Here is a 27,590-nt window from a genome sequence, read left to right as displayed (position 1 = left end):
ACGCCGAGTCCCGTTTTGGACGCTAAACTACAACTCCCAGAAAACGTAGAGGCTGTGCGGGGAAGCCACCTTTGGGCTTTCTTATTGGTCCTGCCGAGGAGGAAGGCCTTTTGATTGGCTGAGGGTGGAGTTTGTATCGGTAGGTTTAGCGCCACACCACTGGCTGCGGCTCTGGAGTGTTTGTAGCTCCTGGTGGTCTTGGGCGGTGAGTCATAACTGGGAAACTTTCTGTTTGAGTGTTTGAGGATTCGAATACCGTTCTCCGGTTATTTGTGCAAATGGGCCCTCCGCAGCTTCCGCTTTGTCTGCTTACTCGTGCGAGCGAGGGGGCGCTGTGCATAGGCAACCCTTTTTTTTTCTCTGCCCTTCTGGGGGGAAGTTCACTTTCCTTGTTACTTGCGAGCTGAAACAGGTCTGGACACATAGGAAGGCACAACGCTGGGCTGTTTGGTGCCAGAGCGAAGTAGTTTTCATAACGAACATTATAAATGTTCATGCCAACCCCTAGATTGCTTTTTCCCAAATACCTACTGAGAACCCAATCTTTGCTGCTAGGCTCTGCAGGAACTGAAGAGGGTACGTCAGCGTATTCAGCATACGTGTGGGGTAGGATGGCAAGGAATGGATAGGAGACAACCAAACAGCATCTGTACATGAAGGAAGATGGTCTAACGCTTTGTAAGTGGCCTCTGTAATTCTATTCATAATCCTGGGATTTTGCTGTGGTCACTTTTTTTTTTTTCACCCATCAATGGGCCTGCCTTTCTTTTTAAGGTGGTCATAATGTGCCTATTCCTTTAAACTTTTATTTAAAAAAAAAAAAAAATCACGTGTCTAAGTCTGTGCAGTGCACACAGGGGCCAATAGAGGGCACTGTATCCCCCAAGAGCTGGAATTAAGGTGTTTGTGATCCTCTGGTTGTGGGTGCTGGGAATTGTACACTTTTAACTGTCTTCATTTTGGATGTTTGACGATACGGGAATGGGATCCAGTGCTTTGCATCTGTTGGAGAAAGGCTCCACCATCTACCATTGAGTTATAGCCACATACCTACTTTTTGGGTAAAGATTCACTTTACTTTTAATTATGTGTGTGGGAATGTATACATGCTCTGGTGCTTGCAGAGGCCGAGATCTACTTCAGATCCACCGGAGTTGGAGTTACAGGCAACCTTGAGCTGCCGGACTAGGTGTAGAGAACTTACTGAACTTGGGTTTTGCAAGAATAGTATATGCTTCTTCCTGCCCAACCAATCTCTCCAGCTTCCGTTCTTTACTCTTAGCAATAATCGCGCCTCGGATAAACCTCATTGGCTACGATACTGCCACTGCGCAAAGCTCGTTCTTTACTCTTGAGTCCTGAGCCTTGTTCCTTATTGTTGGATTCGTGCTCTCAAGGTCGGATATGAAGAGTCATCAGTCCCACGGCAGCACCTCCTCGAAGGCCCATGACAGTGCTTCCTGTTCACAGTCTCAAGGCGGCTTCAGCCAGTCCCAAGGCACCCCCTCTCAGTTGCACGACCTCTCACAGTATCAGGGTGCATCCAGTTCCTCCACCAGCACAGTGCCATCCTCCAGCCAGTCTTCCCACTCCAGCTCTGGGACCCTGAGCTCTTTAGAGACCGTGTCTACTCAGGAACTCTGTTCTATTCCTGAGGACCAAGAACCGGAAGAGCCTGGACCTACTCCTTGGGCTCGGCTATGGGCTCTTCAGGATGGATTCTCGAATCTAGGTAAGGCACTTGGTTATATAATATGGCGCGTTGTAGAGAGAAACAGTCAGGGAAGGTGATTAGGTTGTTGTAGCAGCAACCTCAGGACCCCTGTAACTGGCTGTGGTGGAGAGTGTCTCCTCCTTCATACTGAGGATCAGATTTGGGCCTCTTGCATGGTAGAGAGGTTTTACACTAAGCTATCCCTGGTCCTATCCCTGGCCCCCTTATCTTTATTCAAATAGAATCTTGTTAGGTTTCATAGGCTGGCCTCAAATTTTTCTTTCTTTAAAATTTTCTTCAGAGAAAAAGGTCCCATGTTGCCCTGGGTTAGCCTTGAACTCACTACGTTGCTCAGCCTGGGTAATGAACTCTTGGTCTTCCTGCCTCTACTTCCCAAGTGCTGGGTTTATAGGCACACATTACCAGGCTCTACTCATTGGTGAGACAAGGAATTCTGCAGCCCAGGTAGGCTTGGGACTCACGATGTAGTTCCTTGTGACCTTGAACTTGCATCGATCTTGTCTCAGTTGGGATTACACGTGCCAACCACACTTGGTTCAAATTTATTCATTTGAATGTGGATTTCCAGCTCATCCTGAGCTAGTTTGGAAAGATACTTGTATTAGGGTTCGCTAGAGGAACAGAACTGATAGAATGTATGTATGTGTATGTATGTATGTATGTATGTGCATATATGGGGGCTAATTAGAGTGGCTTACATTGCTGTGGTCCAGCTAATTCAACAATGGCTACCCATGGGAGGTCTAAGAATCCGGTAGTTGTTCAGTCCACAAAGCAGGATGTCTTAGCTGGTCTTCAGTATACATTAGAATGCTGTAGGAGTAGGTTCTAATGCCAGCGGAGGGATGAACTTGCCCGTAAGAGTGAGTTCAAGCTGGCAAAGAGAGAGCAAGCCTCCTTCTTTCCTGTCCTTTATATAGGCTGCCAGCATGGGTGGTCCAGGTTAAAGGTGGATCTTCCCACCTCAAAAGATCTGGATTAGCGCAGATGCGGTGGTACCAGGAAGCAGGGGCAAAATGAGCTCTGAGTTTGAAGGTAGCCTGGGAGTTCCAGGATTGCCAGGCCAACATAGAGAAACAAAAGAAACAAACAAACAAAAAACAAACAAACCCCCAACAAAACAGAACAAAGCAACCCCAAACTGGGGAAAGGGGAGTGCCTATTAGATTGGTTTATACAATATGGTCCAGGTCTTCCATTAATAGTTCTCTTCATGATGGAGAGACTTAAAACCTAGTAGCTGCCCAGTGCACAAGTCTCAGCGGTGCCAGTTCGGCACTGGCAGCCTGGAGGGTTCCTAGAGAGCTGCTGATGTTCACTCTGTAGTGGAGAGAAGCGGCAAAGGAAAGTTGCAGAAATAATGAAACAGACGCACTTACCAGCGAGAAGCGCAGGCAACCAAGCAGGCAACCCTTTCCCCCCTCGGACCTTTCTGTCTTGGCTCGTAGAACGTGACGCCCCACTCCGTTGTCAAGTCTCTTCCCTCCAGTTGACACTGCGGAGACCCACGCAGAGGTCTGTCCCTTAGTTTTCAGATTCAGTCAGGTGGACAGTCGCGGTTAAAAACCACACTTACTTTCTCATGTCCCCAGGCTGGCCGTTCTCACCTCACCTCCTGGATGAAAGGTTGTAGATGAGGTAGTGCACTCTGTTGCGTGTAGTTTCTACTACCCCGCTTTAATCTCCGATCAGAATGAGCTACCAGCTTTTGCCCTGGTTCCCTTGGAGCCACAGATGAAAGGCACTCGTGGGCGCATGCAGACACACACACACACACACGCACACACACACACACACACACACACACACACACGCACACTAGCTTATTTTTAATATGCTTTTTAGCACAATGGCTGGACACTTCTAAGCCTCCCCCAGCTAGTGTGCCCTTCCCACCAGTACTCCTGGCTAAACACTAAACACTCAGCTTAGCTGCCTGGTAACCTTCTCAGGTACCCCAAATGTGTCCTCAGCTTCGTTGCAATTCTAACCTCCTGCCTGCTGCCCCAGACACAGTTGGGGAACGGGCCAATGGCTACTCCACCTGAGATCTCACATGGCTGGTGGCTCTCTCTCCCTCCAAAGCATGGTTAATCTCTTTCCTCCTCCTGCATCTCTTAAGACTACCTGGGGGAACCAGGGAAGTCCTGCCCTTTCAGCCCAGCCATTGGCTGCTAGCATCTTGGTTGATCAATCAAGAACCAACTGGGGAAAAGGACCTTCAGCGTTCACGCACAGATTCCCAATCAAAGCATCAGAACCACTCTATAGTACCTGGCAAGAATGATCAGTTAATAACCTTGTTGTCTTCAATCTATGAATGTGGGGTATCTTTCCAGAAGTCAACTTTCAGTTTCTTTGTACAGAGCCTTGTACGTTTCGATGTTCAAGTCTTAGCTCGCTCTCTTGGTTTTGTTTTATGATACTCATCTACTTGCTGTGTAGATGAAGCTGCCTGTGAACCCCGGAACCTCCAGCCTCAACCTCTTTAACACTAACTACAGCTGACTTTGCTTATTTAGGAGACAAAGCCTTAGTTTTTACCCTGGCCTAGCTTGGAACTCACTAAGTAGACAACTCTACCCTTGAACTCACAGCGGTTCTGCCTCAGGCTCCTGAATGCTGGGTTACAGGTGTGAGCTGTAGACACCAGCACTGCTACACCTTGCTGTTACTTTTTGATCATTTTTGACTCTGCATTTATAGAAGAGATACTGGCTTGTAGTTTTCTCGTGTTGTCTTTGTTACTAAGGTTTAACTGGCCTCAGGATGAGTTGAAAAGGTTCCCTTTTCCTTTCCTTCCTTGCCTTCTCTCCCCTTCTTTCTTTTGTTTCTGTTCTCGAAACAATTCTTTTGTCTTTATTTCTTTTTGTTTTCTTGAGTGTTTCACATGGAGCCCACGCTGACCTCAAACTGTTTATGTAGCTAAGGATGACCTTGAGCTTCTGGTCTTCCTGACAGTAAGTACCTTCTGCATGCTGAGGTTACTGGTGTGCACCACCATGCCTGACTGTGGATCTGTCCTTCCTCCCTTTTTTCCCCTGGAGGTAGTCTCTGTATACAACCCTGGTTGTCCTGGAAGTCACTATGCACACCAGGCTGGCCTTGAATTCTCAGAAATCTATATGCCTCTGCCTCCCAGTGCTGGGATTAAAGGTTTATGGAACCACCAACCTGCCTGGAGCTACACTGTTGACTAAGATGTTAACAGCTGTCCTGGTGGATGTCATGTTCTAACGGGGAAAGTCAGGAAGGTTTACAGAGAAATATAACAAGGGATCGTCTTTGTAGAGTAACAGAGCAGGACTTTCTTGTGATGATTATTGAGGTGGTGAGATGTAAGAGGACGATGTAAGTCCAAACTCATCTTTGGCTTTAAACACAGAGGGAGAGAGGAAATGAGCTGTTTGAAGTGTTGTCTGACAGTATTCCTTGGGAGAAGTAAACATGTCTGCTCACCCCAGGTAGGGAGATGTGATGGTTTGTATATGCTCGGCCCAGGGAGTGGCAGTATTAGTAGGTGTGGCCCTGTTGGAGTAGGCATGGCCTTGTTGGAATAGGTGTGTCACTGTGGGTGTGGGCTTTAAGACCCTTATCATAGCTACCTGGCAGCTAGTCTTCTAGTATCCTTCAGATGAAGATGTAGAACTCTCAGCTCTTCCTGCACCATGCCTTCCTGGATGCTGCTATGTTCCAGTCTTGATGATAATGGATTGAACCTCTGCACCTGTAGGCCAGCTCCAATTAAATGTCATCCTTATAAGAGTTGCCTTGGTCATGTCTGCTCGCAGCAGTAAAACCCTAACTGAGAAGCTGATGACAGAACAGAGTGTTCATAGCACTAAAGTGTACTTGATGTACAGATGAGCTCTCTTGGGGTTGCTTACAGGAGTATGGGTGAGGGATTACTTAGAGGAACGGACTCAGAGACCAGTGCCTCACCAAAGCCCACCCCAGCATGGGTGACAGCTTTCAAAGCTGGGGACCTGGAGCACACTGCACAGCCTACAGGCAGCTCACTGGGCTGGAGGTTGTGCAGCCCTGTGCCCTGATGGATCAGTTGGTCTGAACCTCTTCCAGGCAGCTCCTCTGGTGTGTTTCTCCTAGGCAGGTAGGTGGTCTAGGCTGGTCTCTGCTTCTTGCAAGCGGTGTGGCTAGTCTGAGTGTCTTCTCTGCCGCTTGTCTGGTTGTCTATGTGACTCGAGGCAGTCTTCACTGCTTATGTACTCCCGGGGAGGGTGGGCTTAGTGAATCTGGTCCAAAGCAATTTTTAGTTGTTTGTTTTTTTTTGTTTTTTGTTTTTTTGGTTTTTTTTTTTTTTTGTCTTGTGGAGCCTGCCTGCAGGATGGAGTCATTGCATCTCCCCTTTAGAACAACCTACTGTTTCACCCATAGATCGTTTCTTAAAATATCCTCTTGTTACACCCTCCTTTACTCATCCTATCTTAAGGTGTCTTCTTCCAAAATGGAAGCTTTTAGGCTCTGAGGAAGCTGTTACACAATAGGAATATGGTATGCCTGGCTTGTTCGGGCAGTGAAATTGAGACCAGTGGAGCTGGGGGTAGTTAGCAAAGTAGAGAAGCATCGTGGAGGCAAGTGCCTAGACCTGAGCACCTGGTAGGACAGGAAGATTGTAGATTTTGTACTGAACATAATAGGAACCCTCAGGAAGGTAATGTATGCAGGTAACTACCTATTTTTCAAAATCATTAAAAACAAAAAACTATTCGAGAAGTTTTTGAGAAGTCCTGTTTTGGTTTTTCAAGACAGGTTGTTTTTTTTTTCTGTATAGCCCTGACTGTCTTGGAACTCACTTCACTCTGTAGACCAGGCTGGCTGCAAACTCAGGCATCCTCCTGCTTCTGCTTCCTGAGTGCGGGGATTAAAGGGGTGTGCCACCGCTGCCTGGCTTATGCAAGGAGTCTTAATGGCGGCTCCACATTTCATGGTCATGTGTAAGCCATCAGTTATGTAACCCGTGTTACAGCCTGGTGTCGTGGCGCATGCCTGTAATCTTGGCACTTGGGAGTATCAGGAATTCGTGGCCAGCTCAGATACAGAGCAAGTCCAGCTGGGTTACGTGAGACTCTCTCAGAGTATGAGTGAATAGAGCTGGAATGCAGCTCAGTTGGTAGGTCATTTGCCCAGTGTGCACAAAGCTCTGGGTTTTATCCCTAGCCACCACATGAGTTGGTACTTGATGGCCAACTTAACATTGGGGAAACTGAGGCAGAAGGATTAGAAGTTTACCGTCATTCTTGGCTACCTAGAGAAGTAGAAGCCAGTCTGGAGGGTACGAGATCCTGCCTCAAAATACCAGGGTCAAATAATCACATAGCAAAAAGCCTAAAACAAGACAAAGACATTGTTGTATAATTATATCCCCACCCCCATCTCCTTTTTCTTTCTTTCTTTTTTTTTTTTTCTTCCTTTTTTTTTTTTTTTCGGAGCTGGGGACCCAACCCAGGGCCTCGCTTGCTAGGCAAGCGCTCTACCACTGAGCTAAATCCCCAACCCCTTTTTTTTTTAAAAAGATTTATTTATTATATCTGAGTACACTGTAGCTGTCTTCAGACACTTCAGAAAGGAGCATCAGATCCCGTCACAGAATGGTTGTGAGCCACCATGTGGTTGCTGGGACTTGAACTCCGGACCTCTGGAAGAGCAGTCAGTGCTCTTAACCACTAAGCCATCTCTCCAGCCCCCAACTCCTTTTTCTCACTGGGGATTGAACCCAAGACTTTGAATTCCCTAAGCTTGCACTGTGCAATGACTTATACCCGGCCAGTGTCCCCTAATTTTAATACAAAATTTTGATATCAAATCTATACTTTTGATCATTTTTCTACACACTGCTATTTTGACAGCGTCTTTCTGTGCAGGCAAGTTTCTTGAGCTTGTCCTGTGGGGGCTCACATGTACACCACTGCACGGAATCTGACCCTTCCTCCAATTAGTACTATCAAAGCATGTTTGATAACGTTCTCTGCTGTGTGTTTGTGTATTAACAGACTGTGTTAATGACAACTACTGGTTCGGGAGGGATAAAAGCTGTGAATATTGCTTCGATGGACCACTGTTGAAAAGGACGGATAAGTACCGGACTTACAGCAAGAAGCACTTTCGCATCTTCAGGGTAAGTGACCGTTCTCTACTCAGAGTTGTTGCTTCTGGGGTGTCTAGCACTATTAAATCCTGCTGTCAAATGAAATTTTCTGTTTTAGGAAATGGGCCCTAAGAATTGTTACATTGTATACCTAGAAGACCACAGTGGAAATGGAACCTTTGTAAATACAGAGCTTATCGGGAAAGGAAAACGCTGTCCTTTGAGTAACAACTCTGAAATCGCACTTTCACTGTGTAGAAATAAAGGTAAATGTTATTATCTTGTGGTTACCTCTGTAAAGGGGAATTTTTTGTGTCTCTACAGATTATGCTTTAAACCAGTCAAATTAAGTAAGTTAACATTCGATACCATTCAAGAGTTAACTCCATTGCCTGAGTTGTGGTGTTTTTGTTTGTTTGATTTTATGTTTTGAGACAAGGTCTTACTGTATGGCTGGCCTAGAATTCTCTATGTGGACCAGGGCGGCTTTGAACCCTGCCTGCCTCTGCCTGCTGAGCGCTGAGTACTTATTTTGTGTTGTTTAGGTGTTTGTGCATTTGTGTAGGTGTGGAGGCCAGCAGGTCATGTAAGGTGTCTTACTCTCATCTCCACCTTTTTAATTTACATTTATTAATTGTGTGTGCGTGCGTGCGTATGTGTGTCTGTGTGTGTGCAAGAGAGAGACAAAGAGACAGACGCAGAGACAGAGAGACAGATAGACAAGAACAGAGAGACAGAAGAAAGATTTGTGTGTGCATGTGTGTGTAGGCTTACATGTTACAATATGCCTGTGGGGGTCGGAGAACAACTGTTGTGAGTTGATTTCCTCCCTCCACTGTGAATTCTGAGGACCAAAGTGAAGTCATTAGACGTACATAACAAGTGATATTTTACCTATGGAACTATCTTTTTGCCCCCGGAGTAAAAAGGATTCATTTCGTATTACACGATGAACATAATTCTCTGTCTTATACCCTGTATGTAGTTAAACTTGAGAACCAGGTTTCTAATCGTGAATTAACGAGCCCATTTCTGTCCTTTCTTCTCAGTTTTTGTATTTTTTGATCTGACTGTAGATGACCAGTCAGTTTATCCTAAGGAATTAAGAGACGAATACATCATGTCAAAAACTCTTGGAAGGTAAATTATTTTCCTTTATGTAACAGACTAAAACTCCTTTTTCCCCTATGGGTTCTCATGGGTTAGTGTTTTAATACCTGACTTTATAGCCTTATTATTTATCCTGTAGCTGTCGAGCTTTGTGATACACGTACTACTGATTTATTTGATAATGATCAGTTTAAATAAACTTTTTTTTTTCCTCATTAATTTTAGTGCTGGGATTAGCCTGTGCCACAAGGCTTGGCTTCTCTGATAACTTCTCGTGTGTGTAGTCTATGTGTTTGCCTGTGTAAGGATTGTGTGCATAGTTCTGGGGTCAGTATTAGTGTCTTCTCCAATGTCGCTGGAGCGTTCTGATGGGATAGCAAGGCCTAGAATGTCCTGCTCTTCACCACCCCAGCACTGGGATTAGAGACAAGCTTTTAATGAGGGCGCTGAGTATCTAAGCTCAGGTCCTTATGCTTGCGTAGCAAACGTTTTATAGGCCAGGGTATCTTCCCATCTATTTCATTAGTTATTTTCTTTCTTTTTCTTTTTTTTTGAAGATTTATTTATTTATTACATGTAAGTACATTGTAGCTATCTTCAGACACATCAGAAGAAGGCATCAGATCTCATTACAGATGGTTGTGAGCCACCATGTGGTTGCTGGGATTTGAACTCAGGACCTCTGGAAGAGCAGTCAGTGCTCCTAACCGCTGAGCCATCTCTCCAACCCTCATTAGTTATTTTCAACATGGGGTTTTATTTTGTTGTTGTGTCTGGCCTACAACTCAACAGAGATTCTCCTGCTTCTGCCTCCCAAGTGATCTGATTAGGATGGGCACCACCGTGCCTGGCTGGCCTGTTTCTTCATGTAGCTTACTCTGGCCTCAACCTCACTGTGCAATCAAGGATGAGCTTGAATTCCGGATACTCCTTCCTCTACCTCCCAGACGGGATTCCAAGCCTGCCTCACTCTGTCTGACTAGTGATGACTTCTGAAAAGCAGCTTTTAATGACCTGTGAGTCACTGTGTGTATGCTTGTGCGCACACCCATGCCACAGTGAGTACGTGGCGGCCAGAGGACAATGCAGGGAACAGTTCTCTCCTGTGTGGGTTGAATTCAGGTCATCATGCTTGATGGTAGATGCCATTGTGTGCTGAGTAATCGAATTGATCGATCGTGATTGGCCTCCTTTTTTTTTTAAAGGTTTATTATATTTATATGAATACACTATAGCTACCAGAAGAGGGCATCAGATCCCATTACAGATGGTTGTGAGCCACCATGCAGTTGCTGGGAATTGAACTCAGGACCTCTGGAAGAGCAGTCAGTGCTCTAACCACTGGGCAATCTCTCCAGCCTGTGCTTGACTTCCTTTTTTGTTTGTTTAATATTTGGGAATGCTAGTGTTCAAATCCAGGACTCTCTGTGTGTTTGGTAAAGTGCTAGACTATTAATTAATTAAATTCCAAAAACACAGATGGTTTATCATATTTATTCCTTGTTTTTTTTTTTTTTTTTTGTTTTTTTTTGTTTTGTTTTGTTTCTTGAGACAGGGACTCATAGCGTAGGCTGGTGGCATGAATTCACTGTGTAGCCCATGAACTCACGCTGTAGTCCATATTGACCTCAAACTCATGGGCAGTTCTTCTGTCTTACCTCCTGAGGGCTACAGTCATTAGCTTCCATAGTCAGTGTATTTCTTTCTTTCTCTTTTTGTATTTTTTTTTTTTTGCCAGTGTATTTCTTGTTAATTAAAATTTATTTAGTTACCTCTCTCTCTCTCTCTCTCTCTCTCTCTCTCTCTCTCTCTCTCTCTGTGTGTGTGTGTGTGTGTGTGTGTGTGTGTAATGTGTATACTGTGGTGTGTGTGTGGAGCTCAGAGGAAAGACTTCAGGAATTTTCTCCTGCCATAGATTCCGGAGATTGAATTCAGGTGGGCATGCTTGTCCTTGTCCTAACTTGCTTCCTGTTGCTGTAATAAGCATCACAATCGGAACCAGCCTGAAGAGGAAAGGGTTTATCTGGCTTACACATCCTGATCACAGTCCCTCACTGAGTGAAGCCCAGGCAGGAACCTGGAGACAGGAACTGAAGCAGAGACTGTGGGGAGTGCTGCTTTCTAGTCTGCATCCCAACGGTTTGCCCAGCCTGTTTTTGTCTGTAATCCAGGACCACCTGCCTCAATCGCTAATCAAGAGAATGCCTCACAGACTTGTGTAAAAGCCAACGTGATGGAGACACTTTTTTTTTCCTGTTGTGTTCCCATCTTCTCAGATGGTTCTAGCTCAGCTTTGTTTTGTTGACAAAAACAAAACAAAGTAAAACCAAACCAAACCAACAAACAAAAAAAAAACAGTACGATTGATTCCTCGTCAACTTGACATGCAAACGTATCTCTCTCCTAACCTTTCTTTCCTTGTTTGTACCCAAGATTTCATATTAATGCTGACGTCATGGGCTGCGGGTGGCGATGCATGCCTTGTACTTGGGAGGCAAGTGGCTCTTTGTGAATTTGAGGCCAGCCTGGTCTTCATAGTGAGTTCCAGGACAGCCAGGACTATGTAGAGAGACCCTGTCTCAAAAGAAAAACCAAAACCAAAACAAAACCCCAAAATAACAACAGCAACAATAGCAAAACAAACAAGAATTAATATCACAATGTGAAACACAGTCCTTTTTTTTTTTCAAGTACCACTGTCTTTTTTTTTTTTTTTTTTAAAGATTTATTTATTATATATAATGTACACTGTAGCTGTCTTCAGACACACCAGAAGAGGGCATCAGATCCCATTACAGATGACTGTGAGCTACCATGTGGTTGCTGGGAATTGAACTCAGGACCTCTGGAAGAACAATCAGTGCTCCTAACCGCTGAGCCATCTCTCCAGCCCCACCACTGTCTTTTTTAAAAAGAGAATTTGGGACTGGAAAGTGAACACTTAGCAAGTAAGAACACTGGTTTCTTTTCTAGAGGTCCCAAGTTCGATTCCCGGTACCTGCATGATGACTCATAACTGCCTATAATCCTGTTCCAGGGGATCTGATACCTTCTAGTCCCTGGGTACTGTACATTGTTGCACAGACAGGAAAAGTAGCCATGCATATAAAAATGAAATTGAGAAAAATCTCAGCAGTTTAAAAGTTCAAGTTCTCAAAAACAGTCAAATTGTCTTAACTGTGGGCTCCTGTTAAAAATGTTTTTTATTACTTTAAGAAAGAACCGGGTTGGGTTGGGATTTAGCTCAGTGGTAGAGCGCTTGCCTAGTGAGCGCAAGGCCCAAGGTTGGTCCCCAGCTCTGAAAAAAAAAAAAACAAAACAAACAAACAAACAAAACCAAGAAAGAACCGGGTTACAATCAGATCAAAGGAAAACCAGATCTCAACAATGGTAAGCAGGCAGCTCAGAGTCCAAAGTCTGGGTCCCACTCTTGATCTTTTGAACTGAGAAGTCATTAGCAGCTTCAACCCCATTCCCCCCACGTATGGCACACTCAGTTTGTCTTGGATTTGAATGCTGGCACCCCTTCACACCTGCTGCTGCCTCTGGTCGCACCACAGTCTGGACATTGGCGTTATGGGGTCTCCACCTGCAGCTGAGTCTGCATCTCTGTCAGTGACCTCTTGGCTTCTCTTCAGGGATGCTTCTTGACCCTGCCACCCAGTGGTAAGCTTCAGCTGCTGCCCACGATCCCTTCGTGCCTTTAAAACGAGTACCTTGTGGGAGACTCCTCACACATTGAGAAGTTCCAGCTCCAGATGCAGCTTTGGACTCTTTCTGACCACAGCTTTTGTGTGCTGACCCAGAAGATCTCACCTTGAGGATGTTGATGACGTTGGGCTCTTATTAATTAGAGCAGATTTTTAAGCCCTAGCTAAGTAGTATTGATTATCTCAGTGCACAAATTGTTTCCATTTCACAGACTCTTTTTACTTGCTTATTTTTGTTTTTGAGACACGGTTTCTCTGTGTATCCCTGGCAGTTCTGGAACTCATTCTATATAGCAGGCTGGCTTTGAACTCACAGAGATCTATCTGCCTGCTCCAGCCTCCCAAGTCCTGTGTTTAAAGGCGTGTATCACTCCACCCAACCTCATTTTCACAGAACTTTTTTTTTTTAATAAGATTTATTCATGGGGTTGGGGATTTAGCTCAGTGGTAGAGCGCTTGCCTAGGAAGGCCCTGGGTTGGTCCCCAGTCAAAAAAAAAGAACCAAAAAAAAAAAAAAAAGAACCAAAAAAAAAAAAAAAGATTTATTCATTATGTATAAAGCATTCTGCCTGCATGTATGCCTGCAGACCAGCAGAGGGCACCAAATCTCAGTACAGATGATTATGGGCCACCATGTAGTTGCTGAGAATTGAACTCAGGACCTCTGGAAGAGCAGCCAGTGCTCTTAACCTCTGAGCCATCTCCAGCCTTTATACAAATGGCTCTGATAGAGTCCTTAAGGGACTCTGAAATTTCCCTCTGAAAAACAGGCCAGGGGTTGGGGATTTAGCTCAGTGGTAGAGCGCTTGCCTAGCAACCGCAAGGCTCTGGGTTCGGGTCCCCAGCTCAAAAAAAAAAAAAAAAGAAAAGAAAAAAAAAAAAAAAAACAGGCCAGGTCTCTGTTGCTTGCATTCCTTTCAGCATTGTCTACAGAACAACCTACCAATCTCTGAGTACCTGACAGCTTTCCAGCCCAAAGCTCCAAAGTCCTGGAATCCTTTCCCGAAACAACATGACTGCAGTTATCGTGACAGTCCTCCACTCCTGGTATGAGGACTGACTACTTTGCTTCCTGTTGCTATGATAAACACTGACAGAAGCAACTTGGAGAGGGAAGTGTGTACTGGGGCTTTATGTTGTGATCAGCACCCACGCCTGAGGAAAGCCAACGCAGGAGCTCGAGCAGAGCAAACCGTGGAGGACACCACTTACTGCCTCAGTTTTCATGACTTGATTAGTCTGCTTTTTACTACACTCTAGCGACGGACAGTACTGCGCTAACTGGGCTTGGCAGTCCCAAATTAATCAAGAAAATGCCCCACAGATTTGACTACTGGGCACTCTAATGGAAGCATTGTTTTCAAGTGAGATTCCCTTCTAGCAGATGATCCTCGATACTGAGCCATGTTGACAATAAAAAAAAAAAAAAACCCTAGCCAGTATATGGGGCAATCACTTCTACATGCTGGGCCATCTGCAGTCAGCCTCTGACCTTATTCGGTAGGCATGCAATTAGGTATAAAATGTTTAGTTCAATCCCTAACAGAAAAGGACAGCTGGGCAAGGTAGAGGCATACTTAGAATTCAACAACTTAAAAATGAGGCAGGAGGTGCAGGAGTTCAGTGTTATCCTTGGTGTCGTAATAGCTGTCTGAGGACAGCCTGTGCTTCCAAAGGCTTTTGTCTCAAGGGTGAGGGGTGAGGGGTTAAATAGCCAGGGAGAGGTTGTAATGGGATGTTCCAGCTCCTAGAGAAGTCAGGACCAAATCAACACCTCAGGATCCAGTCTCAGACAAGTAGACTGCTAGGGGCAAGCAGTGTAATAATGCTGTTTACCTACTGGGAACTGGCAGGTACTAGAACATCGGGTGGGTACTGACTATGACTCAATCCTACACTTGAAAATCACTATCACAGTACATTCAGTGTTACCTATACTCAATACAATAAGAACGATGTGCAGCCTTTTCTATTCTGTCTTAAAACCCATCATTGTCATGGCTCACTACAGACAGGTCGTGTGCAGCTTGCACTGTAGTCGCTGCTAGGATGGATCTTAAGTAAATACACTGTAGACACACCAGAAAAGGACATCAGATCCCATTACAGATGGTTGTGAGCCACCATGAGTTGGCTGGGATTTGAACTCAGGACCTCTGGAAGAGTCTGTGCTCTTGACAGTTTACTCTAGTGAGGTTACAGTGTTTCCTTTGAGCATATAGACAATGGTAAAAATGTTACATGGACAATATTTAATTTCTTTTGTGTGAGTACACGTGTGTGGGCAAGGGGCAGCTGCACCCCCTTGTGTGTGTATTCCTTGCGTGTGTGTGTGTGTGTGTGTGTGTGTGTGTGTGTGTGTGTATGTGTGTTTGTATATGTGTGAGTGCCCATGTGTGCATGCTACATGCACAGGTATGTGTGTTTGCATGTGTGTGAGTGTGTGAGAGTGCCTGTGTGTACATGCTACATGCTCTGTGCGTGTGTGTGTGTGTGTGTGTGTGTGTAAGTGCAGGACTTCATGTGCCACAGAATTTGTGTGGAGGTCAGAAGACAGCCTTGGGTGTTGGTCTCACCCTTCTACCTTAAGACTGAGTCTCTGTTTTCTGCTGTGCATGCATGGCCGGCTGGCCCACAAGCTTCTGGAGTAGTTTTCTTGTTTCTATCTCCGCTCTTGCTGTACGTTGCCTGGTTTACATGGGTTCCGGGTGTCTGACCTCAGATCCTATCCTTGTACGACGAGCCCTTTACCCACCTGAACAACCTCCTCCGCCCCCTCTTTAACTTCTTGCTGTCAGTGCAGACTCGGACAATGGTGCGTTTCATGATGAAAATCATCCTGAACAGTCACTGTCTGTGTGCTTCTCCTTAGCGGTGCTTGTGGGGAGGTAAAGATGGCCTTTGAGAGGAAAACGTGTAAGAAAGTGGCCATAAAGATCATCAGCAAGCGGAGGTTCGCCCTTGGCTCATCGAGAGAAGCCGTGAGTACTGCGTTGGTAGCTGCCTGCCTCGCACAGTCCCTTAAGGAACTCTGGAGTATGTCTCGGTCTCAGGAACCTTGGATGGCTTAGGCGTAGCAATTCTTCACTGCCAAGCAACACTGGACACTTTTAAGTGTCTTTTAATTAATCTAGAAACCTTTATTTATAATTTAATTCTAGAAATAATTGATTGTGTTTAATCCTGCGCACAGTAACAGACTTTATTTTTTTCCCCTAAAGTAGCTATAAAGGGATGGGGGATAAGCGGGTCTAACGGCCGGTGCAGCCTCATAGCTGCCTTCAGCCTCTCTCGTCTTATCTTGGTGGAGACACTGTGGTGTCTAGATGAATTCACCTCGTTTGGACAGCTCACCTTCCTGTCCGCAACAGGCATATCTAACGGAAACTGCTCCTAGTCACGGATCAGCTTTATCACAGTGGTTTATCTGGGCCCAGGCTTTCAAATGTTGAATGGAGTAACTTGGTTGGGATATTGTAGTGGAAATGAAACCTGTTGAGAGTTAAGAGGTCTAGTGAGAAGGCAAAACAGTCTCAGGAAAGCTGGGTTTAATCCTGACCTAGGTGCTATGCTCAATGAATTTCCAAGCATTTGTTGCAGTGTGAAATGCTCAGTGCCTACAGTGTAGCATTTTGACTCATTCTACAAATTGTGGAGATTGCTTTTTACTTCAAAGCATTTTTTTTTCCTGTTTTTTGAGATTATGACTCTCACATAGCCCAGACTGTCCTTGAAGGTGTACTCTGGGATGCTGGGATTGCAGGCATGCGTGGGCCTGAGGGAGGTGGCGCCGTTCATTTTCTCTCAGTTGGTGGTACAGTTCCCCTAAACTGCAACTATGGATTTAACATGATAAAGGAGCAGTCTCTTTCCTTACGCCCTGCTGATCCCATTTGCTCTGTAAGGTCTTGTGTGTTTTCCAAAGAGTCAGCCAGTTGCATTTGAGGCACTTTGCCTGATACGATCCGGTTCTGGATAATATCCGACAGATTTAAACAGATTCTCAAAGACATCACTAGGAAGGAATGCCCCGCCCTCCACTTCATCATAATTTATGCAGATAATTCTTTGCTTGATCGGTTCCATAACTTCAAATTCTTTGCTCTTTCGGGTGTTGGCTAGGAGTTAGTTAGCTATAGAAACACACTTTTATAAAAGCCAGGGACTCAGGAATACCAGACAAGTACTCTACCACCGAGGTGACATTTCTTTTCTTTTCTTTTTTTTCTTTTTCTTTTTTTTCGGAGCTGGGGACCGAACCCAGGGCCTTGCGCTTGCTAGGCAAGCGCTCTACCACTGAGCTAAATCCCCAACCCTGAAGTGACATTTCTAATGATCAGTTGCATTTTTTTTTAGAATGTAAATTATCTTTATATAGCAACTATTTATCACTTTTTATGTAATTCATATTTACCGAATGAGTGAAGTGGCCAACTGTATTGTCCGTGTTGTGTCCGTCCACCCCCCTCCATCCCCCCACCCCCCGTATAACCCCGCAAAGAAACGTCAAAGCAGGGCCCAGGCATTTCTTCCTTTCCAGCCAGCTGTTTCTGGCTTTAACATTCTTCAGATTGTTTTTCCCAAGATAATTCTATTCTTACATGGCAGGGGGAATTTCCGGTCTGTGTTCAATTGGCTATAGATCTCTGACCTCATGATTCTGGATTTGCTTCCCATTTAGGGGAGGAAAAGGCTGTCTCCTAGGTTGTTGAAAACTTAAGAACCAATCTTTACTTAACTGAATCTTCCATTCACTGGACTCTGTATGACCTCTCCATTAACAGAACCTCCTCACCCCCACCCCAGCCCCTGAAATGTGGTAATGAGTGTGAAAGTGCAAAGAAAATGTCTGGATTTAAACATTTTTAACCTGGGGGTAGGGGATGGAGAGATAGTTCAGTGGTTAAGGGCATTTGCTGGTCCTTTAGATGACCCGTGTCCAGTTCTTCGCTGCGATGGTGGCTCACAGCAGTGTGTGATCCAAGTTCCAGGGGATCAGACACCCTCACACAGACATGCATGTAGTCGAAACACCAATGTACATAAAGTAAAAGTGAAAAAAAAAAATGTAAATCTGGATTTCTTAGCTGAAGCCCATTTTACGCAAATGGAGTCTTGTGTCCTCTGTGAGAGCTAGGCCTGGCTTCTAACTGAGGCATCCTAAATGAAATTTAACTGTAAATATATATTTTTTTTTCCTTTTTTTTTTTTCGGAGCTGGGGACTGAACCCAGGGCCTTGCGCTTGCTAGGCAAGCGCTCTACCACTGAGCTAAATCCCCAACCCCTTAACTGTAAATATATTTTTAAATACTGGCCATTATGATTATTATTACTAATGAATTCAATGCTATCCTGTTTATTTAAGGACACAGCTCCCAGTGTGGAAACTGAAATAGAAATTTTGAAGAAGCTGAATCATGTAAGTATCACTTGTCAGTCGTGTTGCCGTAGGAGGCTACTTGGGGCTCCTTTGTGTGTTTGTGAGAACACATATGGCTTATTTACCTCGGACGAGTTTTACTTCAAAGTTTTAAGAATACAACCCTGCGTGAAGGGCTCCGTGACTTCATGATTCAATACTCAATATTTTTATTGAGGTCTGGACGAAAACCTTAAAAAGATTAGTAATATTTGCAAAGAAAATGAAAGTTTTAGTGAGGTTAATTATATCTGAATTTGGGTCCTTTTAAATACCTTTTATTTGGATCCTTTAAAATAATTATTATTTGGAGTAATCCAGTTAAACCCATGGTGTCTGACAGGTAGGAAGAATCCCGTTGTTATGTCTGATGCATAGGTGTTGGATATACGTGGTTCTTACCTGTTTTGTAAGGATGACTTTATATCTTTGGAAGACATAGGGCTGTAGCCCACGGGTCTGATATTTTTTTTTTTTTTGCGGGTTCTCCCGGTCTCATCACTAGTTTATGAGAACCCATAATGCAAGCTCAGTAGGTGTTAGTGTTAAACTTGACCCACATCTTGCCAGAGTAACTGAAGATTTCCTCTTCTCCTAACCTCGGGTCAGAATTTCTTTTCTGTCTTCCACCTCCTCACAACCCTCCAAGAATTTGAAGGTTTATTTATTCTAGATCACTGTGTTCGATACAATGTCTCCACAGCCTGCTTACAACTCTGGATCCTCTAACCTCCGCACTCCGGCGGCCAGCCTTCCTGCTTGCCTGTCTTGTACTTTGAGAGCAGCAGCTTCTCTTTCCTCTCCTTTCCTTCCCTGCTCTCTCTTTGCTTCCGTTTTCCTTGTGCCTTTTCTCCCCCTCCCTAATCCCCCTTCTTCCTTTTCTTTTTGTTGTTAGGAGACAGTCCTGCCTTGTTACCCTGGCAAGTCTGGGAATACTGGACTCACATGACCCTCTGACTCCGCCTCTTTGAGTGGAGTTTGTTTTTGTTCTTTTCCACAGGAACTGGCTGAATTGGCCAGGCTAGGCCGGGATTCCTGGCTCAAGCAATCTTCCTGCCGCAGCCTGCTTTGCCTAGTTTTGTCTTATTTTTGAAAACATATTCACTGTTGGCAGAGTGACTCAGAGGGTAAAGAAGGAACGTGCTGTGAAGCCTGGCCATCTGAGTTTGATCCCTAGGACTCTCATGGAGGAAGGAGAGAACCAGTTCCCACAAGTTCTTCTCTGACCTCCACACATGCTTGGTGGCATGCACAGAGACAGACAGACGGCAGACAGACACACCACACCACACACACACACACACACTCTCACTCTCACACTTAAACAAAGGACATCTTCCTAAATGTTTTACTGGTTAACTTTGATATTAATTAAGACAGACGTCTCAGCAGCACTGAGCCCTGTTTCCACGTCTACGTTGGGAAGCTGTGGGTGTTCACTGTGGGACTTCTCACGGCAGGAGGAAGGGTGTATGCAGCAACAGTTGCAGTGAACCATGAAGAGTGCTGGGATGAGTCTCACCTCTTACAGTGTCACACCTGAAAGGATTCCTGGCTCTCGTCTGAGTCTCTCGTGATCACTTCTTTGTGCTGGCTTCTGTCTTCCTGATACTCAGCCTGTTTCTTACCGGCCCTGAGCTTTGCTGTCAGTTTTAAACACAGGTAGCTTTCTGAGTGGAAAGCCGTAATGCTGAGTCTGCCTTCTAGAGAATCTAAACCTGCTTCTCCCTGCCCGCAGTGCTGTGTCCCCAGCACAGATGATAAACTGTCGTCCACGATTCAAAGGTCTTATACAATGAGAGGATTTATCGTACAGGTTCCATTCTCCGTGACTCTGGTGCTGGAGCGCAAGAATCTGTTATCTGGGAGGATAATTGGGCTTCCTCCCTAGCCTTCTCTGCTATTGAAACAGGGTCTCCTGTTGCCCAGGCTAGCCTTGAACTTGCTTTAGAGCCAAGGCTGGCCTTGAATCTTTGATTTTTCCTCCCCCCACACCCCCAAGTGCTGGGATTACAAAATAGTTTCATGGTCTCTGATCTTGTGTCCTGCTGAGAAGAAGGACTTTTGCTCCTGTGCTGGGACTGAATCTAGATCTCAGGCCTGCTCAGAAAATACCGTACCCCTCCCCGGAGTATCCAGCTCCCGCTTCTCTTCATGCCTCTTGTCAGGTTCCTGTTTTGACGAATGAGGAGACGTCTGGGAAAACCTGCTAAACAGATTTGAACTATTGCTTGCTGACACTGTACGATGTGTTTCTTGTGTGAGTTCTCAGTGAGCAGTCAGCTACATTCCATTCCGCCTTCTTCACCCCCAAACAAGGACCCAGTGCCTGCTCTTAATCCTCCTGATGCCTCAGGTTCTGTGTCTTAAGGTTTCCTTTCTGGAGTTTATCATTTCTCCTTTCTTCTCTCCTGTAGCCGTGCATCATCAAGATTAAAGATGTCTTTGATATGGAAGATTATTACATTGTTCTGGAACTGTAAGTAGTATCATTTAAATTTATGTTTCCATGTCTTATAAGCCAGTAAAGAATCAAATGCAGGTTAGACAGGAGGCTCACCCCTTTAATCCCAGCACTCAGGAGGCAGAGGCAGATGAATGTCAGTGAGTTCAAGGCCAGCCTGGTCTACAGACTGAGTCCCAGGACTGTCTCAAGAAAACAGAAACAGATATTTTAAATTTAACTTTGTTCTTGTTGTTTAGCTCAGAGGGGTTAAGTAACCAAAGACCCAAAGACCTACAGCTTTGAAGAATCGACCTGGGGTTCGAACCCCAGCTGTCTGGCCCAGCATGGTAGTCTATTTCCACTCCACCAGCATGTAGGACCGCTGTAGGAATGCAGATCTCCGGGCCTCTCTCCAGCTTCTGGAATCAGAGTTTTATTGCTTTATTTTATTTTATCTTTGGGGTTTTCAAGACAAGAGTTTTTCTGTGTAGCCCTGGCAGTCCTAGAACTCTACCTGCAGACCAGGCTGGCCTCTAACTCAGAGATCTGCTTCCAAGTGCTGGGATCAAAGGTGTGCACCAACACCGTCCTGCTGGAGTCAGATTTTTAAAAAGTTCCCAAAGTCTCCATTGCTTGTTATATATTCCATCTTCTCCTCTTTCCCTACTGGGGCATCTGATCATGGACGAGGCTTATCAGGTCATTAGTTTGTTCCACGGTTTATGTTTGATTACTTTTAGTTCTGTGCCTGTGCGCGTGTGTCCATTTGCTGTAGCGGTCAGACGTGGACTTTGGTCTCCTGAGGTGGAGTTACAGGCACTTGTGGGTTGGACGCGGAGGCTGGGAACTGAACTCCCATCTTCTGTAAGAGGAGTGAGAGAAATGAGGACGCAGCCCTCCCAGGTGTGGTTGAGGAGAAGGTTTTCATTGAGCTTTTAAGGGAGATCACAGGCAGAGGCAGCTGGAAGATTCCACAGCAGGGAGAGGAGTAGTAGATGAAGCTTGGCCAAGAAACTGAACCTGGCCATGAGAGAAGCGTGGTGAGGGGAGAGAGAGGGGTGAGGAGGGAGAGAGGAGAGAGAGAGCACACAAAGAGGAGAGGGGGCTAAGAGAGCTGAGGGCTGAAATGGCAGGGTTAGATGGGAATGGGAAGTTGGGGGAGGGAGCTCAGGAGCTGGAGAGGTGTAGGGTAGGGGTGGGGCGGTGAAAGCTGTGGGGAACCAAGGTCCCCTGAGGGTGACTAGAGTGAGCCTGAGGCCAGCAGGTGCTTTGGTAGGCTGATAGCCTCTCCTTGTGAGTTTCTTTGTCCTAGCTCTTTCTCTAGCCCTCAGGAAGATGATTCGGCTATTTGTTTATGTATGAATTTATTAATTTTTGGGTTTTGGAGACAAGGTTTCTCCTTGTAGCCTGGCTAAGCCGGACCATCTTAATGCAGAGATCAGCCTGTCTCTGCCTCCCAAGTGCCAGGATGAAAGACCTGCCTCACCATCACCCCCCCCCCCCACATTTATTTATTTTGAGAAGACCCCATATCTCTGGCTGTCCTGGGCCTTTGAGCTCTGCCCGAGTGCTGGCATAAGCCTAGAAAAACTAAGATATGTCTTAGTGCTGGAGGTGCAGGCCAGGGCCTCTGGCTTAAAGCAAGTGCTCATCCATCATCCCCGGGGTCCCACCATGCTTATTTTTTCTGGGCTAGATGAGTTTATTTCATTGGTGCTGTGTGTTCAGGGATGAAGGTCCTGCTCTGTGTGTGTTTCAGGATGGAAGGAGGAGAATTGTTTGACCGTGTGGTGGGGAACAAACGCCTGAAGGAAGCCACCTGCAAGCTCTATTTCTACCAGATGCTTTTAGCTGTACAGGTAAGGGAAGCCCTCTGGTGTCAGGGAGTGTGGGGTGTGTGTGTGTGTGTGTGTGTGTGTGTGTGTGTGTGTGTGTGTGTGCGCGCGTGGTTCTGCTTCTAGGCCAAACAAAAAAAATCCCTTCATTCCCCCTGTGACTCAGATGATCAAGCTCTTGCCACGAGTTTAAGAGACCCCAAGGAAGGGAACTAAGGAAGGAGACATATCACGGTCCGGTGGTACAGCCTGGAATCTCAGCTGTTTAGGGAGATTAAGGCAGGGATCTTAAATTCAAAGCCGGCTCCCTCTGGCAATTCAGAGAGAGCTTGTCTCAAAGAAAATGGAGAATACTTCAGAGGTAGAGTGGTTGCCTAGCATGCAGGAAGCCTTGGTTCTCTCTTGTACCTCAGGAAAAACAAAATCCACACAACCCGTCTATGCCAGCCGTCCAGGGTCTTTCTGGAGGGGCATTGAGTCTGCACCTACCTGACCACTGTGGCAGTGACTTGGTTTGAAGTATTTACCCATAGCCTTTGTATGCTTCTATTTATTTATTTGTTTGTTTGTTTGTTTATTTTTGAGGTAAGGTCTCAGATAGCATAGGCTGACCTTACCTTTACTCTGTAGTCAACTTGGCTTTGAACATTTGGTCTACCTACTTTTATCTTCACAGGCATGCACCGCCATACTTGGTTTCACAGTTCACCTTTTTTAAAAAAATATTTATTTATTTTATTTATATGAGTACACTGTCACTGTCCTCAGACACACCAAAGAGGGCATCGGATCCCATTACAGATGGTTGTGAGGCACCATGTGGTTGCTGGGATTTGAACTCAGAGCAGTCAGTGCTCTTACCTTCCGAGCCATCTCTCCAGCCCCCACGGTTCACTTTTAATGACGGCTGTCATGTGCACAGGATTTTCTTTTTTTTAAATATTTATTTATTATGTATACATCAGACAGCTTTCTGCCTGCATGTATGTCTTCAGGCCAGAAGAGGGCATCAGACCCCATTACAGATGGTTGTGAGCCACCATGTGGTTGCTGGGAATTGAACTCAGGACCTCTGGAAGAGCAGACAGTGCTCTTAACCGCTGAGCCATCTCTCCAGCCCCTAGGATTTGATTCTTTGTCAGGAATCCCTGTGTACTGACCAACAACAATGAACTATGCACAGATCTGTCGGTGTAGGGCGTTTTTTTATTCCTGAAGAATTGATATTTTGTCCGGTTTGATTTTTGCATTCTATTTCCAACAAGAGAATTTTCTTTTTCTTTTTTTTCCAGAGCTGGGGACCAAACCTGGGGCCTTGAAGCTTGCTAGGCAAGCGCTCTACCACTGAGCTAAATCCCCAACCCCCCAACAAGAGAATTTTAAAGTACTAAAGCTAGTCTTTGTTCCTAGGAATAGATTAGTAGTTTAGTTATTGGTTATTTTTGATGTTTGGGTTGAGCATAATTCTTGCTAGGCTAGTTCTGTATCTCCAGCTTTCTGCCTTGTGTGTGTATTGTGTGTGTGTGTGTGTATGTGTGTGTGTGTGTGTGTGTGTGTGTGAAAGAGAGAGAGAGAGAGACAGAGAGACAGAGAGACAGAATGAGTGATTATGTGTGTGTGAGTGTGAGTGTGTGAGAAAATGTGTGTGAGTGTGTGTGTGAGAGTATGTATATGAGAGTGTGTATGTATGTGTGAAAGTGTATGTGTGAGCGTGTGTATGTGTCAGAGACTATGTGTGTGTAAGAGATTTTGTGTGTGTGTGTGAAAGTGTGTGTGTGTGTGTGTGTGTTAGAGAAAAACCAGGAGAAGTCTGTTCTCTTTCCGTTGTGTGTTTTCTGGGGCTTGAGGTTGTCAGGTTTGGTGGAAAGGATTGAATACCAAAAGGTCTAATTTTGATGGAGTTCCTATGATATGTTATCATTTATTTAAATGCTTATTGAAATAGACACGTGTCTGTCTGTGAGGGATTTTTGTTCTCTGGAATTATGAAACACAGGCGATCATAAGTGCCCACTCCTGTTCCAGCTCTGATTTTCAGGATGCTGGTGCATCATACAGTTTAATATCGCCCAGGCTAGGAGTTAGTTCTTGGCAACTGTGTCTTCTTACATGTGTGTGTATAAACCAACAGTCCTGCCTGTTTTTGTACAGTACCTTCACGAAAATGGGATCATACATCGGGACCTAAAGCCAGAGAACGTTCTTCTGTCATCTCAGGAAGAGGACTGTCTTATCAAGGTGACAACGCTTGACCCTCTCTGTGGCCACTGCTGTATATTTCTGTTCAAACTGCCTTTTAGTTTCTCACATTAAAAAAAAAAAGGGGGGGTTGGGGATTTAGCTCAGGGGGAGAGCGCTTGCCTAGGAAGCGCAAGGCCCTGGGTTCGGCCCCCAGCTCCGGAAAAAAAAAAACCAAAAAAAAAAAAAAAAAAAAAAAAAGGAATATCATGGTTGAGAATCTCACTTCCCAATCTTACCATTTTTTGTTGAGATGGCCCAGTGTTCCACCCATCTGAGCAGTCACTGAACTCCAGGCGAGAAGCCACTTTTGTGTTCAGAGGGAGGAGAGAGTCTAAATGGACCATTGAGGCATGGACCCCCCTTTCTTCCTTCACTTTAGAATCTTCTGTAATAGTCACAAGACCAAAAACCAAAACAAACAAACAAACAAACAAACAAACAAACAAAAAACCCGGTGCATTTCTTTCCCCCTAAGCTCTCCAGAGGTTCCATAGTGTTGTGAAATTTAAGAGTCTTGTGTGCATAAATATTAGCGTCTTAATTAGTGTTTGTGGTAGGGGTGATGCAGTTTTTGTAAGGTTATAATGACCATAGGTAAATTGGTTCTCAGGTTCCTAGTCCCAGGAATTTTTTTTTTTCTTTTTCTTTTTTTTCGGAGCTGGGGACCGAACCCAGGGCCTTGTGCTTGCTAGGCAAGTACTCTACCACTGAGCTAAATCCCCAACCCTGAATTTTTTTTTTCTTTTAAACAAAACTACTTTTGCAAAGACATGAAATTTTGCATTTTGGGTTAACAATGGCGGGCGTCTGTGTGACAGATAATACAGTTTCTGTGTGTGTCTCTTGGGATGATGGGTATGGTGTTTGGATTTCATTTGTTTTGTTCATAATTTTAGATCACTGATTTTGGACAGTCCAAGATCTTGGGGGAGAGCTCCCTGATGAGAACTCTATGTGGTACACCCACTTATCTGGCTCCTGAGGTCCTTATCTCCAATGGGACTGCTGGGTACAGCCGGGCCGTCGACTGCTGGAGCCTAGGAGTCATTCTTTTCATCTGGTAGGAGGCATTCTCATGGTTTCACAGTCTGGTTGGATGAGGTTGGACGAAACTGTACCTTCGTCCTGGTAGAGAGCTTCTGTTTGACTCAGGTCATTTTTTTTTTTTTTGGATCGTTGACTTAAGAAAAGCTGATTTTTCTCAACGCTGAGAAGAAGCCTGTGTATCCAATGCCACTAAGAATGCCACTTGACTTTTTTCCCTTTCTTTCTCTACCAACATTAAGCCTAAGTGGGTATCCACCTTTCTCTGAGCATAAGACCCAAGTGTCACTGAAGGATCAGATCACCAGTGGAAAGTACAACCTTATTCCGGAAGTCTGGACAGATGTCTCAGAGAAGGGTATGGATACGAAAGGGTTACAGGCGTCTGGTCTAACTGACGCGTGGGTGTCCTGTTGGTGGGAGCGTCTCCTCAGACTGCTGGTTTTCTCCCATCTGGTCATTCTGTTGCTTTGCACCACTTGACAGGAAGAGGACATGATTAAGAATTTGGGCTTCAGAGCCTGAGCGTATGTCCTAGGTCTGCTACTTGTCAGTTGTGTGCCCTTGGGCAAGTTATTTCATGTTTTTGAGTCTCTGTTTTCTCAATTTGTAAACAAATGATCAATAGCCCTGACGCAAAGGTTTCGTGTGAGGTTCAGTGTAACGTAGTCAAGGGCCTGCTACCCATTCAAGAGTGCAAAACGGCTTCTAATAACAAACATAAATAGAATGGGATAAGCTCAAGGCCATTGGTTATCTGTATTTTACTGTTCAAACGTACAACCTTGCAACTCCCCAGGAGAAAAGGTGCGTTAAGACCAAGTGTCTAATGATGTAAGCTAGGTGATTGTATTTAATATCAGGGATTTAAGGGAGAATATTGCTGCAGCATGCAGCATATAAGGCAGCCTCTGGTTGTTGCTCGCCTGTGAGGTAGGGATTTAATTGCTTATAGGGAACCCCTCTCTGGTCTCTTACCATCAAGCAACCGGACTGAGAGTTTCTGGTACATTGTGAGCATCTCAGAACTGGGTAGAAGTTTAGTTTACATTTGGCTGAACTTGAGCAAGAAAAGGAACAGGGAAGGTTCTGGTGTCCGAGCAGGGAGAGATGGGGTACGTCTTCATTCTTAAGGTCCCAGTCTTCTGTATTCAGGGAGGGAGGGCTTGGAGGGCTCTCTCCGCCCACACCAGCTGGTTTCATGCTGCTCTTCTCTGACTGGTGGTCTGCAGTTCTGCGTGAGTTTAATAACCCAGGTGGAATGTATTTATTCTTTTATTATGATTTCCCCAATTCTCTTGCTACTTTACTTCACTCTGGACCTTGTCAAGAAACTACTGGTTGTGGATCCAAAGGCCAGGCTTACTACAGAGGAAGCCTTAAGTCATCCTTGGCTTCAGGTGGGTATGAGGCAGTTTCTTTCTGGCTAAACTTCAGGGGAGCCCGCACCGCAAAGTGAGGTTAGGCTGAGGGTCCCCACAGTCTCTGCGTTGTTGGGTTTACTATGTAAGTGTGTTCAATCAGGTGGTAGGTAAAGTGAGCGTACAGTTGTCTCTAGCCAGTGCACACACACGTGGAAGAGGGAGCAGGAGGAAGAGAGGGAGATGGGGGAACAGGAGGAGAGAGGGTGAATGAACATGGGTGGCTGTGTGTGTTTTGGGTGTCTCTTTCCATAGGACTCTTGGCTCTACCACTGAGCTAAACCCCCAACCCCAGGTGGCTATGTTTTAAAGGGTCTCATTCTTGGTTTCCAGTGAGCAAGCATGTCCTTAGCACAGGCTGTCGCCTGCACCTTTTAGTGTACAAGACGTCTGTGTGCACACATCCCTGTTGCTTTGAGATTTTTGTGCCAAGCTCATTCAAAGCCTGCTGCAGTGTTGCGTCTATAACGTTGGGAGATTAAGCATTGACTTGGAATTAATTAACAAGAGCAGCTTCTCTGG

General features: G+C 45.2%; 1 protein-coding gene and 1 pseudogene across 1 annotated transcript; one reads left to right on the top strand and one right to left on the bottom strand.

Annotated features, from left to right (window-relative positions):
- Positions 1-124: 124 nt before the first annotated feature.
- LOC116885251 (serine/threonine-protein kinase Chk2) lies at positions 125-26,287 on the top strand. The gene is made up of 13 exons (XM_032886491.1): positions 125-205; positions 556-678; positions 1,398-1,732; positions 7,747-7,871; positions 7,960-8,107; positions 8,891-8,981; positions 15,534-15,642; positions 18,028-18,081; positions 20,499-20,560; positions 22,287-22,386; positions 24,514-24,600; positions 25,500-25,663; positions 25,890-26,287. Exons 3-13 carry the CDS (start codon positions 1,405-1,407, stop codon positions 26,128-26,130), a joined length of 1,509 nt encoding a protein of 502 aa, XP_032742382.1. The 5' UTR covers positions 125-205; positions 556-678; positions 1,398-1,404; the 3' UTR covers positions 26,131-26,287.
- Positions 1,170-1,339, bottom strand: LOC116885980 (annotated as a pseudogene).
- Positions 26,288-27,590: the final 1,303 nt, after the last annotated feature.

This window comes from Rattus rattus, chromosome 16, assembly GCF_011064425.1.
Source record: "Rattus rattus isolate New Zealand chromosome 16, Rrattus_CSIRO_v1, whole genome shotgun sequence".
Taxonomy (NCBI): domain Eukaryota; kingdom Metazoa; phylum Chordata; class Mammalia; order Rodentia; family Muridae; genus Rattus; species Rattus rattus.
This window is presented reverse-complemented; position numbering and strand designations above follow the sequence as displayed.

What these genes read in the sequence shown, in the direction of transcription:
- LOC116885251 (XM_032886491.1), top strand. Translation starts at nt 1,405, where the DNA reads ATGAAGAGTCATCAGTCCCACGGCAGCACCTCCTCGAAGGCCCATGAC. An exon ending in GGATGGATTCTCGAATCTAG is followed by an intron (nt 1,733 to 7,746) that starts GTAAGGCACTTG and finishes GTGTATTAACAG; the next exon opens with ACTGTGTTAATGACAACTAC. An exon ending in ATGTCAAAAACTCTTGGAAG is followed by an intron (nt 8,982 to 15,533) that starts GTAAATTATTTT and finishes GCTTCTCCTTAG; the next exon opens with CGGTGCTTGTGGGGAGGTAA.